Source organism: Taudactylus pleione, unplaced genomic scaffold (assembly GCF_031769625.1).
Source record: "Taudactylus pleione unplaced genomic scaffold, aTauple2 ptg000758l, whole genome shotgun sequence".
Classification (NCBI taxonomy): Eukaryota; Metazoa; Chordata; class Amphibia; order Anura; family Myobatrachidae; genus Taudactylus; species Taudactylus pleione.
The window spans coordinates 292,041-312,427 of record NW_028285160.1 but is presented as its reverse complement, the minus strand read 5'-3'; the positions used below and the strand labels follow the sequence as shown (position 1 = coordinate 312,427).

At 43.5% G+C, this 20,387-nt stretch overlaps 1 protein-coding gene across 1 annotated transcript in view; it reads right to left on the bottom strand.

Annotated features, from left to right (window-relative positions):
• RAPGEF5 (Rap guanine nucleotide exchange factor 5) overlaps positions 1–20,387 on the bottom strand; it is a 249,036-nt gene that overhangs the window by 50,563 nt on the left and 178,086 nt on the right. Inside the window, exons 10-11 of the mRNA XM_088457353.1 lie at positions 10,846–10,961; positions 10,393–10,481 (exon numbers count right to left, since the gene is read on the bottom strand). Coding sequence (XP_088313479.1) covers positions 10,393–10,481; positions 10,846–10,961 — 205 coding nt within the window. The remainder of the gene's footprint in view (positions 1–10,392; positions 10,482–10,845; positions 10,962–20,387) is intronic.

Below are 20,387 nucleotides of genomic sequence, written 5' to 3'. Positions count from 1 at the left end.
CGCCCAGCATTTCACCCTTGCCGGGATATGACAGTCGGGAAGCCGGCTGCCGGTATTTAGGCAGTCGGCTTCCCGATTGCATACCGGTGGAAGGGCTTAGGGTTACCTTTGGACTTTGGCATCAGTGACCTGCGGTGGAGTAGTCCGAACTGCATATCCACTTCAGGTTATTGTTTACATCTGTCTGTGGCCCATCAGTCACCCTTTTTATTTTTTCTTATATGTTATTGTCAATAAATCTATTGAAAACTTGATGACGGAGCATATCTGTCTTCACTCTACATTTATCTCCCCCTGCACCCTTTATGATATGAGGAAGATTTAAAGGGAAATAGAGTAGAATAGAATTACCAACAACATAAAGAAACCTTTATGAGTCTACAGATCATATCTACAGTGTGAGTTGGGGTACGCCCATTCATCTGTTACCATATCTCCTATTTCATGAGGGTGAGCATGATAATTGGACAACTTTTACACTGGTGAAAAGCATCCTTTGGTTAAAAGAAACCTTTAGAGGAGGAGACCGTAACACGTTAACGTGAGTACAGTACGATCACTTCACATATATATCTGGACGAAAGGGGATAGAGTCACGTTTTATTAGAATATTAAGGACTTAGCCAAGACTTAATACACTATCCCTGCTATTTTTTTGTTGTCTCCATTTCTATGTATATTCATACAAGAGGAATTCCACCATTCACCGTGATGAACATTCTCGTAGTCCATTGTTTATCTTGCATCCTGGTGGAGTATTGGGATTATTCCTACAGCATTGGTATTTATTTGTTATTTGTTTTTGAAGAGCGCAGAAGTTGGGCTTGTCGTTTTTGTCCGGTTGCTGTCATTTTCCCTCTCACCTTTTCCATATTCCACTCTTATGACATTATTCTGGGACGCATGTTGTGCCTTTAGATGTGTATGTTTTATGGTATATTCTCATTATTTACTCACAGCAAGTGCTATGTTATCTGTGTTTTCAGTAAATTTTTTAAAAAATAGCCTTTTTTCCTGTCCTCCACTGGAAATGTAGAATATAATGTATGCTCACAATTTGTTAGAAATGTATTGCACTGTACATGTTCAGACTGTGACTTGTGTTTTTTTCCTGTAAATGACTTCTGTTTTGCTGCTGATAGCCAACACCCCCCCTCCCCCCGGCACAACCTCCACCGATAGCATCCCATCCCCGGCAGAGGATTGTTTAATAAGGGCCCCAGTGCATTGCTTTGCCCAGGGGTCTGCACTGCTGTTAAGACAGCCATGCCTTAGTGACTAGTAGCAATGCAGTTGTATAAGAAGCTGAGTAATGACGCAGAGTATGGCAAGAACTTGAAATAATTGAGAGTTTGGACACTATAGAATTTACTTTGTGGCAAGAAGGCATATCATCAGTTTACTTAATATTCACAGAGATTTGTCTAACAAAAACACCATACCCTGGCTACACAGGACTGTGTAAGAGAAAGAAGAGAGCCACTGCGACTGGTGTACAGATACTTACACCATCAGCATAAAAAGTAAGCTTTCAAAGGATATTAGCTCCCTCATTACCATCTGTGTCCTCTCACATTGGGCCTCTTCTCCCATTGCCTGTGATGGAAATAACCTCCTCTTCTCTACCTCTGTAACAGTAACTTTTCCAATTCTCTGTTATGGCCACACTTACAGCAATCTCCCTGACCAGCAATGGTCTGCTTCCCTAGCCAGCATGTCCCTCTAGATCATATCTCACTGCAAATCTGAACATTTTCTCTACCACAAAGTAATGTTCTTCTGAGCATCTTCCAAACTTTCTTCCATCCTCTTCACTGCACAGAGACAATACAAGAACAAGTTGCTGACAACCTCATTACTATGAAGTTCAAGAGGCAAGCGGTGTTTCTATTTAATCCTTCACATAGAGATTTGCTTTGCTTTAAGCAAGGTCAGCCACGTCCTTCTGTTACAAGTCCTTTATTTTCTTCTCTCTGTTTTCATCATTTCACCTTGGTAATTCAGTAACTGTCCTGGTACAGATGTGTCCATTTACATATGCTGCAGCCGTACTAAAAAGCCCCAAGTCCCATGAGACCCTGCTACCGTGGGCGTCTTTTTTTTGCGGTCTCATGCGATTAGGACGCACAAGCAGACTGCAGATTAATTTGATATCCGACAATTCTATAACTGTGTATGACTGAGTCTGAATCTGTATAAGATGTGCTACAATGTAGCGGCCGCAGCTTTTTTCATATCACGTTCCGTTGTGCTTCATATACAGAGTCAGGTGCACACAGATATATACGAGTGCCGCATATATAATCAATCAGTAAAGTCAGCTCGTGCTCCCCGGTCACATCGCATTGCAACTAAGGGCTGTATTCAATTAGCAGTGAAAACGGACGTTTTTTTCGCCATTGGCGAAAACATCATTTCTTCGCCAAAAAACTGCAAAATTTTCACCAAAAAACAGATATTGATATAGAAAGACATGAGGTGTGGATAGGTCTAGATGTGGGCAACAGAAAGTACAGATGTGTCCTCATACATCTAGCCTCAATATGCCATGCAGTACGACTTACCTGGCATGAGTGAGCCGCCAGATCCTGTGCTACTCTGCTAGCGTCTGGCATCTTTTTTTCTTTTGCTGAAAATGAGTCTTAGGGCTATATTCAATTAGCAAATTTTTTTTTCACCATCGGCGAAAACGGCAATTTTGTCAGCAAAAAAAAAAAGGCGAAATTTTAGGCAAAAAAAAAGGTGAAAATGGCAACAGGCAAAAAAAAAAAAAATGGAGAAAAGTTTTCTCCATCCCAGACAAGGATAAAAGAAATTCAAAATTTGTGGCTAAAAACGTGGGGATTTCTTTCCCAGCACCCTTCGGACACCCCCTCTAATGATAAATTACTGTAAGAAAAAATCGTAAGTTGCGTACTTTGGCGAAAAACGACCGCGCAAATTTTGGGCAGAAAATTTTTTTTTTCAAAATGGTTAAGTATTTGGTCTGATTTTTCGAGGGGCAGTATGGATGCGTCAAGTGTTTTAAACATCGAGAGCAGGCGGTTTTTTAACGTTTTTAAAATTGTGTTTTTACGACACGAAAATATATATGCACCCATTTTAACGTACCCCCAATTTACATGGAACAGTAATTTCCTTGAAAAAACTAGTTTTGTTTTTTCAACAATTTTTTTTTTTCCGCCCAAAATTTGTGCGGTCATTTTTCGCCAAAGTACACAACTTACGATTTTTTTTCCCCGGTAATTTATCATTGGGGGGGGGGGGGGGCTGTCCAAAGGGTTCTGAAAGAAATACCCACATTTTTAGCCTAATAAGGGGATTTTGCATTTTTTTTCTCCTGGTCTGGGATGGAGAAGACTTTTCTCCAGTTTTTTTCCACCTGTTGCCGTTTTCGCCCGTTTTGTTGGCGAAAATGTTGCCGTTTTTTGTCGAAAAACAGCCGTTTTCGCCGCTAATTGAATACGACCCTAAGACGCATTTTCAGCAAAAAAAAACAAACCACATGCTCGACGCTAGCAGAGTAGCACAGGATCTGGCGGCTCACTCACACCAGGTAAGTCTTGCTGCGTGGTAGCATATTGAAGCTAGATGTATGAGGACACATCTGTACTTTTCCCCCCCCACTAATCTACCAATTACACAGTGCTAGAAAATATGACTGACTTTATTGAATAAATGGTAAATCACTACCCTATATGGTAACGTAACCTCGGGGTGCACACCTGGCATACAGTTATGATATAACAAAATTATAGGCTCCCTAAAATCTATTTACTGCAGAAAATAAATTGCATGCAGTTGAAGCCATCCGAGTAAGCAGCCAACATTTTAGATTGCCCAACTGTCGTTCACTTAAAAGAGCCAACGTCTTATTTTTTAACACTGCTTCAGGCTATTAGGTTGCACAAATCAAACAGTTAACAAATCAAGTTTGTACAAGGATAAATAAGTGTTGTAATGTGTTGGTATTTCAAATGAATTTTCAGTGATTGTTCTCCCTGGTGATGCAGAACTATAGCCCCCAGTCAATTAATGCCTACTCTACTGCACTTCCAGCAACACAGATAGTGAGTATTGGATGTCTCATAAATTATTGCATCTTACGTCTATGTCATCAATACAATGGAGCCAAGTGGGTAATGGTGTCAGCAAACTAAAATGCTATTATTTGGATGTATTTTGTGTGATTGGGGGTTAATTTAGATTTTTATCTAGCAAACATGTATTTTTTTATCACTGAAAGTTCTAGGCTGACGAGTGGCATCTCTCCGTCAATATATCTAGACTAAAATTGGTAATATTGTATTCAAATGCAAAAAAAGACGACGGTGTGGGCGACAGACAGGGATGATCTTCCTGTTTATAATTACTCACAGGAATAGTGAAAAGGCTGTCTGGAGGAATGTTCCAACACAGAGAAGGCAGCACTTGCCTGGACCAACCTGTCATTAACCAATCATGTTACATTCTTATGGTGCACACACACGTAGCGATCAGCCAGCGTAGCTGATTGTTATGCACCCTCCCTGGTGTGCTGGATGACCGATATCGATCATCCAGCACACCACCTACTTATCGACGACTATAGCGACAACCTGCTCGATTTCGAGCAATTTGACCGACGGCTAATGGACGATATCGCTAACGTCCATACGTGGCCACACATCGCTGGCAAGTTGGTAGGGACCATTTAAATGAGCGATTTGAACGATAACTGTAACGATATCGTTATGGTTCAAATCGTTCTTTAAAATCGCTACGTGTGTACGCACCATTAGACCCCAACCACAGGCCTCAACTTTCCAGCAGTGTCAGAGACAGGCAATGCAAGGATACTGGAGAAAACCTTAAAGAATAACAGATGTTCAAGAATAAAAAGAGCCAATATAAATCCAGTTATATGATCACGTTGTAGAGGAGTTCTGTAACCATATTAAGGCACAATTAGGCTAAACAGAACTCATTTTAGAAGATAAATTAAAAAGGTTAAATTAATAAAGGTGAAGTGCAAAATTATATGCTCTGAAAGGCCATATATTTTGTGGTCAGTAAATGACTTTTACTATTTCAGATCCCATTTCAAGACCTTCATTCTTCAGGCTATGCTCACGCTATTGAACTTTTAAAGTATTGTAAGTGCTTTAGAAGTCATGCTTGTATGCTAAACAAATGTTCATGCCTGTGTGATACCCCAGGCTCTGACAGAAGCCAACGGACATTGCAATATAGAAGCATGCCACCAGGTGGAGTAGTTACGTGCCAACATTGAGATAACTCAGCAACAGGACAGTGCGATTGTGGATGCGCCGTTGAGACCTGATGACGCAAAAGAGTGGAGCTGAGGTAGGTCTACTATGAGAGACAAGAAACTGGGCAAAGTGTTATCGTTGATGTGGTGAGGTGACAGAATCCACTGAGTACACGCTGATGGTGCGCCAAATGACCGCTGCAGAAGTGCCAGCGGAGACTGAGAGCTGGAGACATTGTGTCAGCACTGGGAGCAGCAGCTGAGATCCATGGAGGCTGTGAGAGGGTAAAACAGCTGTTAAGGCGGGTATCCACTAATAGATATACAAACGAGAGCACGATTACGACATTGCTGTTGTGCTCTCGTTTGTATATCTAGTGATGTGCCTAGACTGAACGTTCACTCGCTCAGTCCAGGCACATCCCTCATCCCCGCACATGCTGAACCTGACGGGATCGTCAGGTTGACCAGCATGTACGGGCGATGTCGGAAGCGACCAGCGGGCACGCGCATCGCTTCTGACCAAAACATGCACGATGCACACGCGATTTGCAAGCGATTGCACGATAATTACGTTATTATTGTGCAATCGCTTGCTTAAATCGCTAAGTGGATACCCACTTCAAAGGGAGACTTCCCTACTGAGCTGCAGAGCTACTGTTTGAAAGCTACTGACAACTGTTACAGAGCAATTGCGAGAAGGTATGAGAGACACTGAGAATTATTGACAGATACTGAGATCAAATATTGTGTAATCCTGACTTGTGCAAGAGACTGAGGGCCTGATTCAGACCCGCGCGAGCGCTATGCGGTCGCAAGCGGGTCGATGGTGGCCCAGTTTGCATGCGCAAGACGGAGTCAGCTCCATCGTGCGCATGCGCGAGACCCGGATAGCGACGGGCAAACCGTCGCTCCGGGTCTCGTACCAAAGGGGGCGTGCTGTCGATGTTGAGTGACAGCACGCCCCCTTGGTGGGCGGGCTGGGGGAATGGCTGCCCAAACAGAGGCGTTCCCATGTGAACGCCTCCGTTTGGGGGCGGCCCCACTGACATCACGAGTGATGTCAGTGGAAGAGATTTTGGCTCTTTCAGAGCCGAAATCTCTCTGGGGCTTGCGGTAACGAGACCCTACCACAAGGGTCTTGTCGCAAGCCCAATGGTGCGATGGTCTTGACCATCGCGACCATCTTCCTGGCCGCTCGCTATAGCTGTGGGTGGTCACCCACAACTATGCGAGCGGCCAGGAGGCCGCTCTAAAAAACAAGAAGGCCAGCCCTGATTCAGAGCGAACGCTCTGTCAGAGCGTCCGGCTCTTAATCAGGGCCTGAGTTTGAGTAAACAGTGTGATATTCATCTTGTTTCAGCTACTAGAGAAACAGTGCCTGAGTTTATCAGTGTAGAGAGCTGCAACTATTTTATGTGAATACTGAGCTGAGTTAGAGTGCACTTTGACTTGTTGCTGCTGCAAAGCGCTGAAGATAATTGTGATATATTGCAAGGTGAACAGTGTCTATTGTGCCGTATCATTGGAAACCCAAAGATATTGCTCCCTGGAATCAAGAAAGAACAGCATTAGATGCTAAGCTTAATGCTATTACCAATTGTGGATTACAAATACATGCAGGTTATAGGTCAGTGATTGTCCAGCAACAGAGCACCCCGACTGAACTTGTGTGCACTTTAGAGTTAATACTGAACAGTTGTTAGGTTTTTGCTACTTCTGCTAAGCAATAATACATGTTTTACTGTATATATATGTTTTGCAAAGGTTAATTGTGTTTGTAAATTACAGTATATTCAGACAACCAAGAAATTGCATTTTCCCTGGTTATAGCCAGAGGTGCTGCAGCAGAAAAAGATGAAGAAGCCATTTAACTACTGATATAAGGCCTGATGCAAACTTGAATGCAACTTTGTCACAGATGCTCCCATTCATGAAGGTGAACGTGTATATGTGTTTATTCACCCATGTGTAGAGTTGTACATATCACTGCCCCAATCCATGCGCTGAGTTTCATAGCTGTCATCATCCGGGAGCACTTGCACCAGTCTATACATGGTTCTAAAGATACGCCTTTATGCGTATTGATGCTTCCGCCTAACTCAGCATAGCCCGCAGCTGCGTCGCCAGGCCCCTACTGCACACGGCCTATGTGAGAGTGCCCTGTTACAGCCCAGTTATGCCTCCTCAGTTGTGAGTAGATATGCAACTGAACTGGACTTTACATCATCCGTAGCGGCAAGCGCTTGAGCCCAGAGCAGGTGCAGTGTGAAAAAACAAAGATGCGCTCCACAAAGTGTCCAAACATGTCACATCTCAACTATCAGCAGACCATCACGTTACGGTATATAAATTATTGTATATGAACATTAATCTATGGTGTGCCAGCAATGATGACTTCTACTACATCTATTGCCAGAAACCTAATTCACTGCACAGCACACACACAGAGAGCGCAGCAATTCTCTATATTGCCTACAGGACCATTTTCATTGCACTTGCTACTTCTGAATAATGTTCCTCACCAAGCTAATTCTAGTTATCTAACAATATATGATTGCAGGATTATTGCAGATGGAACTGGTATGAAATACCGCCGGCCGCATAGCCGGCGGTTTGATTCCCGGCAGCAGCAGCCCGACATCAGCAGAGATCCCGGCAGCGGAAGCCCGACAGCGCTGGAAATCCCGATCATGGATAGGTAAGTATTGTCTAACCTAACCTAACCCTCCTTAGGGGTGCCTAACCCTAACCTCCCCCCCAAGTGCCTAACCCTAACCACCCCCTTCCCCGCTGCCTAAACCTAAGTCCCCCGGGGGGGTGCCTAACCCTAAGTCCCCCCCAGGGTGCATAACCCTAACCCTCCCTCCCCCTAGCCTAACCCTAACCCTCCCGGGGGGGTGCCTAACCCCATTCCCCCCCGGGAGCCCTAACCCTCCCCCCCGCGGCTGTCCGCTCGCGGCGCCCCGGCATCACTACGATCGGGATGCCGGGCACCGGTCTCCCGGCGTCGGGGAAATGCCGGGCGTCTACATCTAGACGCCCGGCATTTCACCCTTGTCGGGAAGCCGGCTGCCGGTATTTAGGCAGTCGGCTTCCCGATTGCATACCATTGTGGATTATGTTACATAGAACTCCCAAGTGTTTACCTTTTTATTTTTTTTAGCTCCATCTTTTATTAGAGTACTTCCCAAGAACACATACTAATCACAGGCTGTAATAGTGTTAGGGAGATTTTGGATGAGTGATCGCCAGTAAGATTGAAGGGTGGCTGGAAAGCTCGAGGTGGTAATTTAGTAGAGTAATTCAATTTGAATATTCACAGCTACTCAATCTGAATGAAGAATGCAGATAGATGGATGTTTTCTGCAATGATCTGACCTATTATTTCCCACGGGTAGGCGAGGGCAGACTGTCCCCGCATATCATCAGCATGTCATCAGATGGACCGTGCTTCCTTGCCTGAACCCTATGTAAGAAATATGCCCTCAAAAAACGGAGTTCTAGAGAAATACTATTCATGGAACTCCTTAACATTCTAAATGAGGAACAGTTAATACCTGGCATGTGATTAGTGTTTTCTTGGAAAGCAAAAAAAAAAAAAAAGGTCTGTATTAGAATTATAGTCTATATTAAGCTACATTATTAAGTCTGTTATTTACTGTGGTCATAAGGAACAGAGACGTGATCATTAATGCCTGTTTGACAGTGGGTGTTGCAGGGACATTTATTCACGTTGCTGTGTTGTGAGGTAGAGAACAGAAAATGACACATCAGATTTTATAGCCACTCAACACAGAGCAGAGCCAACACGCAGCAGATTTGAGGATGGTATCTCCAGAGATGGCCTGAGCGAAACAATAGACCATAAAGGAGAATGCAGATTACGGGAAGCCAAGGGTTCCCTGCCTGCTCTCTCGTGCTGCCAACTCTCCCTTCCCAAAATAAATTCTGTTTATCAACAATTATTATGCAATAAAAACACTCGGCACATGTCACCTTCAGTCATTTGGAAATATGCGAGATCTATGCACAGAAGTAATTACTGACGATTTTCCTCGCAATGAATGTGACATTAATGATGATCAAAAGCAATGCATGCAGGGAGTTCTCTACAAATAGATGCCATTTCATAACTAATTGTCTTTAGCTTTTGTTTTCATTCGTACTGCTTTAAAACAGCGGGATTTCAAATAAGGAATTTATACATTTATTAGTGGAGGTAGACTGGTTGCAGGGAATGATTCCTTTTAGTCAACTCATATGAACAGTAAAAGTTTCTTTAGAAACTTGACCGGATTCTTTCTGAAATTAAAGAACCTGCTGCTCCCTTTCGGCTTAAAATTATTTCACCAATGCATTGCTTTACCTGCAGGGAAAGCCAGCTTCACCAAAGCTCACAAGTCAATTTTCATGCATGAGAGATGCGAATCAATCCAGATGTCTGGTGCCAGTTAATGAAATGACAGAAAACATGTGGCTAGCCACTTTCTCAGCCCACGCCAAAGCAAGTGGAAAAATGTTCTGGCTATTGGCTAAATGAAAGTGCTGAGCATTGCAGATGATAGCAGCAATGTATGACCGGACACGAGCAGAGACACCAGCGAGACGAAGCTGCAATCTGCTTCCTTCTGTACCACATGTGAATGTAGTGTAAACATTGCAAATCTGGGGGATGGCCAGGGGATGATTTTTGCATTATACAAAAGACATTACTGAAATACACAGAACTCTACTGTACATGGTCGTGGATTAATAGAGAAACCATTAGTGCTACAAACAGAACCTCCTGTGCATCACAGGTCTGTATGCCTATAAGCTAAACAGTGATTGAAAGGTTCTGCAGCAGCTGGTTTTTTTCTTCTAAGGCCAGGGCAGGAAAGCAGTGTTTGTAGTGGCCCACAACCTAAAATAATTCTATGCTGTCCTAGGTCTGGCTATTCATTACAGTGTAATGTTATGTTATGCTGGCATCTAAAGTTCCTTTTTATCTAATGTGGTTTGTGATAATGACTGTTCAGTCCTTTGTGTGACATAATAAGGTAATGTTTTACCCTCTGTGACCACAATACTGCCTGCAAAGCTTTCAGGTAGTTGGCATCTGTACAGGACAAGGCACTCACAGATGTTTAATTACGTACCTGTCTCTTTGTCTTGTACCTCGTCCAGGTGTAAGTCATTCAGGAGGTGCTCCAAAATCTTCTCAGGGGTCCCGGACACCACCATGTACCTGTCAGAAAGCAGAGAGTCCACAGAGTCATCCTCGGTGGAGGACTGAGAGCGGCTGCTCCATTCATCCTCCTCATCTTCCTCATCAATGTATTTAAAGTAAGGCACATCAAATGTGGGCAAAGGAAGCTCTCGGACAGTAAAAGCCGCCAGTAGCTTCTCATCCATGCGGGCATTCGAGACCTTCAGCTTCGAACTTCCCATTGCGGTGTCTGAATGACAAAGGGCATCCCCTATAATGTGCAATGTGTTCCCAGACCAGCTCTATCTTTGCTAGCTAAATCCATCTGGCAGCTGAGAGCTCTGCAGTCAGCCTGTGCTCGTCTGTCTGTGTGTGTCTGTATGCCTAGAGGAAAAACTCTTACCTCCAATCATTCTCACCACTCCCTGCTGTGGAGGCTGGCCTTTCTGACGACACTTTCTTAAGCACCAGAACATCTCGGTCTTGTTCTCTCACTTGAACGGTAGCCCCTTCTTCATCCTGTTTTAATGTATGAAAAAGGTTTTATTTAAAAAAAAATGTAAATGTCTCATGAGAGTAAGACGACAGCTTATTATAACTGAGCCTTGTTCCCTGTGCAGCTGTTGTCCACAAGTCCCAGTGATTTATACTGCAAAATGCATCACATAAGACCAAAGGGCCTGATCTTTGCCCACAATGCTCTTTCTATAATTATGCATTTTAAATGCCCATCGTCCAAGCTGCGCTCTTTGTAACGGATACATCATTATGGGTTTTTCCTGATCTCTGCCGACTGTTTCCTGCCAGCCCTAACCTAAAAATAATGGACATTGACATATAGAATACTTGGCAGCCTGTAAATGTTTTAATATTTGCATTACCGCCTACAAGTTAAATTAAATCAAGGTTAGATTTGTATATTTTATTTTACAAATTAATTTGAGCCATTTGCTTAATATTTTCCTGAAATCATTTTATTGATCTATTGTGCCAGATTCTGAGCTGCGGGCACTGGTTTTACGCCAGCCGCTGTGACCGCTATCATGCCCGTGCTAGGTACAAGACATGCGCCACAAATAGGCTTCCCTTCCCTGTACGCACAACTCAGAATCACGTAGCGCATTAGATACACGCCCACGAGACTCCCACAAGTTATGGATGATCACATGGTCACCAGCTAGTTCCCACCCCAAACCGCCCTATTTCACAAAGAAACAGATCCGGCCAAGTACTGTCCGACTAGGACGTAGATTCGCAAAGATGCGTAAATTCACATCTGCGCATGCGATATATGCACCCATGCACAGGGATTTGTCAGACTCAATATTTTCTACTGAGCTGTACAGTATTCTCTGAATCTTCATCTAGTAGAAGTAATACCCAAGTCTGCTTAATCAGGACTCTGGTGTATATTGATTCGGAATGAAAATACAGTCATTCTATTGGACAAATCAGCATTCAGTCTATCAATTTACTAAGGACTGTGTGCCTCATGCCTCAGTGTTGTCACTAATTTAAAGTTAATGTACACAAGTCATTCTATTGGCCAAATCAACATTCATTCTATCAAATTTACTATTGACTCGTGACAGTACTGGGACATGAGGCACAAAGTGTGCCTCGTGCCTCAGTGTTGTCACTAATTCCAAGTGAATTGATAAACTACATTTTCATGAATATAGGTAGAATATGGCTGCCTCCAGAGTGTTTAGACGAAGTATACCCTTTACCTACTGTTAATTAGTCTCTAATTCCATCTCTATGCTCATCAGTTTACAACAAACACTGAAGTGATTGAGGCAACATAAGTGAAAGAGAAGAGACTATACGATTGGTCTCCATAGCTCCGTGCCCCCCCTGAGCTCATAACAATCAGGCTGAAGGATATCGTTGCCTGTGGAAACCCAGTGGGCTGCGTATGCAGGGAGCAATGACTATTCAGCTTCTCCTGGTGAAACAGCTGAGATTCAGAAAATGTTGGTGCAGTGACCCATACGATTCTGTATCCATCCTCATCTATGCGCACAAAGCCAATGCTACATCCATTAACAACACAGAGACCTTTAGGCTATAAGGCTGCAAAATGATTTCTCTTTAAAGCAGAAGCTTTGAGTTTAGGAAGCAAAATGAATGATAGCAATAGCTAAAAAGTCATTCTGGAGATGCCTCGCATGATGTGATGGTAGTCAGGGTAACTTTAGGTAAGCGCGTGAATGGACAAAGTTACATCTCCAGCATTGTACTGCGGAAATGTTAGCTGATGCAAAGGCGATCGGTGCTGTCTGCTGCCCCAGCCGGTGAGGATGAGTCACGCTGTAACTGGAAGCCAGTAAGAGAGTGACTAGTTGTGTAACAGCTGGCTGCAAAGTAATCCAGTTTATAAACTTCGTAAATATGATTCTGCCCAGTTACATAATGGAACGTAATTAGAAATATCGCTTTCAGAATGTTACCTAAGGTGTATAATTATCTCTGCTATCATGTGGCTTTATAAATGAGCAACAAAATAGAATTTTCTTCAGTGTGCAAGAAGCAAGATTGGTAGTGAGCATGGTGATTGGATGTTAAATAAAAATGTCATTTTGTGGCTGCAGGGGGGGTGGTGGTTAGGTTTAGGGTTCCCGGGGGGGGGAGGGGGACTTAGGGTTAGGCACCCCCCCGGGAGGTTAGGTTTAGGCTAGGGGAAGGGGGGGTTAGGGTTAGGCACCTCCATTAGGGTTAGGCACCCCCCCGGGGGATTTAGGTTTAGATGGCGAGGAAGGGGGGGTTAGGTTTAGGCACTTAGAGGGGGGATTAGGGTTAAGCACTTGGGGGGAGGTTAGGATTAGGCACCCCTAAGGGAGAGTTAGGGGGTAGAATTAGGTTAGTAAATACTTACCTTTGACAATCGGGATTTCCTCCTCTGCCGGGACGCCGCTGTCGGGATTAGAACCGCCGGCCGTAAATCGTATGTATTCCAATCCAACATGTTGGATTTCACAGATATGCCAATCAAAAAATTATCATGATTGGCAGATCGGTGAAATTTAAACATGTAGAATTTCAGCGTTCCTACGACGGATTGCGGAACATCGATGGCCGCCGGTCAGCATTTCTGATCGGCAGATCGACGGTTTCGATCCCATCGTTACATCACGACGATCTGTCGCAGATGTATGGGGGCCTTTACTTGTTGTCTGTTCTTCATTCACATTCCCCGATTAACGGCTTCATGGCCCAAAGTCAAGTGGGCCGGTTCTAACTTCACTAATTCATTGATAGCTGCCAACTGTCCATGCACTTATACCTGCTTTCAATACTGATGTGCTGCACAGTGCAATAAAACGTTCTCTCTGATAACAATCAGGACGCCAGCGCACACTTCCAACATTGGCCAACTGCATGCAGCATCAACACTGCCTCTGAATCAGGCCCTTATTGACTGATGAAAATTGATCAACATCAATGTTGTGATTCACACATTTACTAACAGTGAATTGTTGATTTGTTCTTTTAAGTATTAGTAAGTTTGTGATTTAGCCTGAGAAACATAATATTGATGTTGACTGATCTTCATCAATTTTAAATCAATCAATATTATGGCCTCACAGCATTGAGGTCATGGGTTCAATATCAACTATGGTCCCAACTGTGTGGAGTTTGTATATTCTCCCTGTGCTCTGGTTTCCCCCCACATTCCAAAAATATACTGGTGGGTTAGTTGGCTCCCAACAAAAATTAACCCTGTGGTAGGGAATATAGGGCCCGATTCAGACCCACTCACTAGGATGCGTTCGCATGCAGCCAGCCGATGCTTGCAATCTGCGCATGCGTACGTATCGCAGTGTGCGCACCAGTCCATGCGAACACGAAGCAATCGCCTCTTAAGCACAGACTGCTCGCTAGACTGAGTGACAGGACAAGCCATTTGTGGGTGGTAACAGGGGTTGGTCGATGGAAACAGAGGAGTGGTGGTGCGAACGCAGGCGTGTCTGAGCGTCTTAACGCCGTTTCAGAAGCGTGCATAATTATTACAGAGCATCATATTACGTCACTTGGTCGTATTGCACATTGAAGCACTCGCAGTGCTTGGGGGAGGGTATGGTCAACCACAAGTGCTGCAATCGCATCTGATGGTACTCGATGGTACCGATGGCTGCATTCACTTCCTGGAGATGACATGCATAAGTGGGCGTCTTAAGACAGGCTAGTAGGCGTCTGCATACACAGCGTAGGCGTGCTCATGCCTTGCTGTGCGATTGCACGGTTTGCATACTTTCGCTGCATGCTAACACAACTAGCAAGCAGGTCTGAATTGAGCCCATAGAGTGTAAGCTCCACTGGGGCAGATACTGATGTCAATGGACAAATATTCTCTGTAAAGCGCTGCGCAATATATGTGCGCTATATAAATAACTGGTAACAAATAAATAATTACTGATTGTTTGCAACACTGGCGGGGAGTCCAGTTTGTCAAATTGACACTTACACTGGGCCCTACTATGTATGGACGCTGCCTGCCGCTGCCACCGTGTCCTGCGAGCCCAAGTTCCAATTACAATAAACAGCTCCTCTTGGAATTATGGGAGTCGAGGAGAAACATAGTGACGTCACTCCCGTCCTTACAGATGGGTCGGGAGGTGGAGCAGCCTGAGAGTGACAGGCAGGGCAGCCGCTGCGCTGTGTAGTAAAGTAGCCAGGTACAACGCTATTAATACATAGCAGCGGGTACTCGGCAGCGGATAAAGATGGTGGCGGGCGGTTCCGCCCTCAGGGCATGTTGCGCTCTGTGCGGCGGCACTGGCCTAGTTACGGCCCTGATTATGGGAATTGTAGTACATCAAACCCACAACCACATTTGTCATGCTTTGATGGACCAGCTCCGCAGCAATGCGTCTCCTGGAATAGTTTCCGTTTGCAAAATAAGAATCATCCATTATAGTAATAATAAATGCATTTTCTCAGACAAAGTATGTGGGACAGAAAATACTATTTCATATCTCTGACCCAATACCGCAAAGTTGTTCAATGGATTGGGAGGTCGGGCATCTTAAATATTAAACTGCTCATAAAATCTGACCATTTGCAGGAGTATTTTAAGACCATTATTGGCTAAAGCTCCTGCATACACACCTATACAATAATCGGGCCAATCAGCTGATATCGGATAATTGTATTCTGTGTACCTATGCTAATTATTACAGCTCGTTCAGGAACAGGAGGGAGGGTTCCTGTTCAATCTTTTTTTTTTTCCCAACCAAACAGTTAGAGCTATATCGCCTATCACGACAACCTCTTTACTTTATTTTTGGGTTTCTGTAACAGCAGATTAATATATTCAGAGGTTTGTATTTTTGACATGTAAAAAAAAAAAAATCAGGATTGCAAATGGCACTTTTGTACTATTTTCTCCATTTGTTTGAGACAGACTTCAGTGATGTTTAGCTCCTTCTTCTGATTGGTGCATTTCAATATCTTTTTCAGATTGTCTGCGAAAAGGTTTTGTTCTTCATAATGAAGCTTTTGTTTGGAAATGAACGGTCAGACGGCTCACAGGGATGAGTACTGTAAAATCTATTTAAATAATTGCACACACTGATGGAACTGCAGGGTGTAGTTAGGTCATACTTGCCAACTCTCCATCATTGTCAGGGAGACTCCCTGAAATAGTAGCAATCTCCCTGTCTCCCTGATTACACCTTACCCCCATTATGAAGCTGTTATATTAAAGAAAAACAGAGATATACACATTCAAATTGGATCATTAGTATAATTTCCCTGCATTGGTTATAAGGCACAATGGGGGGAATTCAATTCAACGCGATGTTGAATAGCCGCGGGAGGGAGCTCCCGCAGCTATTCAATTCACCGCGCTGTTTGGGCACGCTAAGGATTTCTTCTCGCACCCCCCTGGGGATGCGAGAAGGGGATGCGAGGAGAAATCCGACCAAAGTGCCGGGCGCGCAGCTATTTTTCAGCTGATACAACACGCCTCGCTTTTTATGTCATGCAGTATAGTAGTTCAGATTTGTTTTTGTTTAGTCTTGACACACTATTGTTAAAACATTGTAATAAACAAAACCATTACCATGAAGAAATGTTAGTACGGGATCCCGGCGATCAGAATACTGACAGCGGTATCCTTACAGTCAGAATCCCGACGTCTGGTAAGTAGCCTAACCCCTAATCCTCCCCCTAACCTTCTCCCACTCCCCGCAGCCTAACCCTAACCCCTAATACTTATCAACGGGATGGTTGAGCGACAGATTTCCGATCGCCGGGATGATGACTACATCCAGTTAGTATAGTAGACTTAAATTACAAGTCAAATCATGGGAGATACACTTAACTCTCTAATGAAAAATACTGTATAGTTCATGCATCATCATTGTTGATTCATTTTAACTAATTTAAAGACATGTCCCTGATCAAATGAATGGGAGACACACATCCAGCCTGTTATAGCCACACACAAATACCCTGATAGACTGGTTAGGAATCATGGATGTAGAGTAAATTCTAGCTCTTGAAATTTCCCTAAACAGCAATTATATTAGCCTATATATTGAATTTTATTTTATTATTTTCAGTTGCCAGTGCAGATTCTTGAGCAAGGTCATGGGTAACATTCATGCAGCCAAATTATGTTTTTATCATCGCTGCAGTGATCTCTTGGGATGATCCATATAAAACAAAAATCCAATATGCAAATAGAAGATTATTATTTAAATAGGGAATGCTCTGTGGGGCAAGCTGGACAATGCAATGCTAAAAGAACGTAGAAATAACATGTTGACTTCTTATTAAATTTACAGCTATAGGAAGCTCATAAATGTGCACAGTGACAGCCGCGGATGACAAAGAATTATAGGGTCAATTTGTACAACCAGCAATTTTGGATTATGACTGGAAGTGAAACGATCACAGGATATTAATACAGTTGTGCTATTGTCTGACCTGTCTTTCACAATTACAGAGGTAGTGGAGATACATTGTTTATGAAAGGAAAAATCTTTTATTTATAAATAGTGTTCCCTTGTCTTTTAAATTCATTCACATGCTTTCCACATCTTGGCTACTGTACTGGAGAGCAGGACTGCCATTATTAAATGTGGGACTCAGAAGAAACGAAGCATGCTCCTCCAACTGTGTCCCCACCCAGTTCACAAGCACCTATGTGGGGGGGGGGTCAATTCAATTACCTACGAGTTGTCCTTGCAACAGCATTGCAACTGCCTACCTCGCGGCCTCGGCCCACATGGGGCTGCAAACAAAAATCACAGGGTCCTGAGGAACTGTAAGTGTGGCATATAGCTGCACTTACTTAGGGCGGCGCATAATTTGTGGCTAAGTGGATTGCCCCCATGGTCTACAGACATACACCCTGACACACACACATAGAAAGGAGAATCATCCAGTATGCATGATTATGTCTCTATTACTAAATTACCTGTCTGTGACATAACTAAAGCCCCAGTCTTGTCCATGCTGCTGAGGGGTAAAGTTGCTAAATAATGTCTTGAGCACAGAAGTGTAAGGGTAAATTAACTTCCATTTAACAGTGTGCCTCTATTGCCGACTGTGTTGTACAAAAGTCAACCATTTAAATGGAGACCAAAAATGCAGCGAGATCTATGTGAAGAATACCCCTTTTCCACCAAAAACCTGGCTCCAACCCAGGACACTGAGCACGGATTGAGCAGGGTTTTACCCCTTTCATACTGGCGGCTGGACCTGGGTTATTCTCTGGTCCAGCCATTCACACAGGGTCTTTTGGTGTTACAGTGGACGGTTGGAGATGTCATCTCCAAATGCTACTGAAGCCAACCAATCCGCGTGTTTGAGGAATGACCCGGGTCATGAAGACCTGGATCATGCTGTTTCCACAGTTACCCAGGTTTGGCCCTGGTAGCTTCCCAGGTTGGATTCCCAGGTCACTTGACTCAGGTTATTTTTCAAGGACCACTTTACACAGAGCTGCAACCCGGATAGACCCGGCAATAATCTTGGTTAATGCCGCAGTGGAAAAGGGGTATAACTCAGCCACTATGGCTTCAGGACTGGAGACTAGGGATTCAAATCCCAAACCCATTTTGAAATCCTGGGATTACCAGGATCTGGGATTGTAATTAAAGGAAAAAGAGGCAGCAAATAGCAATTATTTACTATGGTATTTTGATTTGTTCACAAAAAAACAGTAATAAGAATAAACTGGAACATTTAATTTTTTTCATTGGAAGTGGAACAGAGGTTTCCATGGAATTTTGCTTCGCATCATCTTCTGTCACTGCGTCCAGTATCATCCGAAGGAGTGACACGCTGTGGCGCTGACGATTCAACTTGGGTCAGAGAGAGACAGTCACTCATTAGTGCCTTACACAGACAGCCTCCCTGATGGTGGCCCTGCTAGAAAGTACTATGGTGAGTTTTCCTCACTGGATGCCCTCCTAATAAAATTGCCATGTTGGCTGGTGATCCATTGCTAGAGACAAGATTGGGATTTACTGATGGAGCAGAGTTTATTGCAGTGAATGGAACACCATGACAACATATTAGTTGTAGAGTGCATGCTATGCTATCAGAGACTTCTGATTAGTGACTGATGCATTAACTGCAAAAATTATTTTGCTGTTGTTGTGAGCTGTACACTACAATAAACTCTGCTTCATCTGTACAGCATATGCTACTGGAAAATCAGAATACATAGAAAGGAAAAGCACTTGAATGAGTGGAAGATGGTGTGAGAGTGGTTTTGCACTTTATTGAAATAGACAGAGGTCATTAGGAACAATTGCGTGAGTACAATGGTGTTCTAGGTATTCCAGTGTGCATCATCAAAAGGGATAGAGGCAGATGCCTTCTCTTCAGAAAAAGAAATAAAGAAGTGATGATCTGGTTAGACAGAGACAGAGGAGACCAGGAGATCACAATGCAGGGAGAGGGATGCTGACATACAGAGCAGTGCATGAGGGCAACCCAACCATAAAAATATTGTCATCGGTTTCACACTGTACAATGACTATTATACTATGAGCTTTATGGGAGAAGGGAGGGGTGGTAAAATAATCTACACAATATATAGGCATAGATACATACAATTTGACGGCAGATAAGAACCACTTTTCCTATCTAGTCTGCCCTTTTTTAGTAATTGGTAACCTCAACCCTATGCGATCCTTAGTTCTGTGTTAGGATATTCTTATACCTATCCCAAGCATGTTTACATTGCTCTATTACTGTCAGCCTCTACCACCTCTGATGGGAGACTTCAAACAAGACATAACAAGGTAGAAGCAGAAGGAGGCATTTCAAGATATGATTATATAAATCCTTAAGTGTACAGATTATTAGGGTGACTTAGGTAGGAAATATAAGAGGAAGACAAGATTAAGAGCCGAGGAGGTTTGCAGACCCGTGAAAAAAAAGGTACATATTACTTTTATCACTCATTACTGTGCCAGGCAATAAAAAGAATCTTACAAATTATAATTTTTTGTTGGTTTGTGTTTTCAGGCTGCTAGAAATGACTTATAATTCTGTATCTCGTTGTAAACTAGCAATGCAAACAAACACAGTCACATGAGCAGGGGTTAACAATCGATGGTCGCCATCAATAGAGACGTTGGTGGTTGACCTTGATGATGTGAAACCATTGGCTGGGAACCATATATGGTTCTATCCACAGATGGTCATCCTTTCTTTAATTCTTGCCAGGCAGCGGACCAGTCAGGGAGTGTGGGCGGGGCTTTGCGGGTCACGTCGGATGTGTGCGTTTGCTAAGCTCCGTGTCCCAGCACATAGGGGAAGAAAAACAATGCATGGCCATCAATGGCGGAGAACCATCCATAGAGCTGGAGTGAAAATGGGACAGTCCGTTTTATGTCTCTCTCCATTTTATGGCTCTCTCAAAAACACAAATGTGATAAGAGTTCCACTAGGACTAAAATTAAATGCCTACTGTACTCA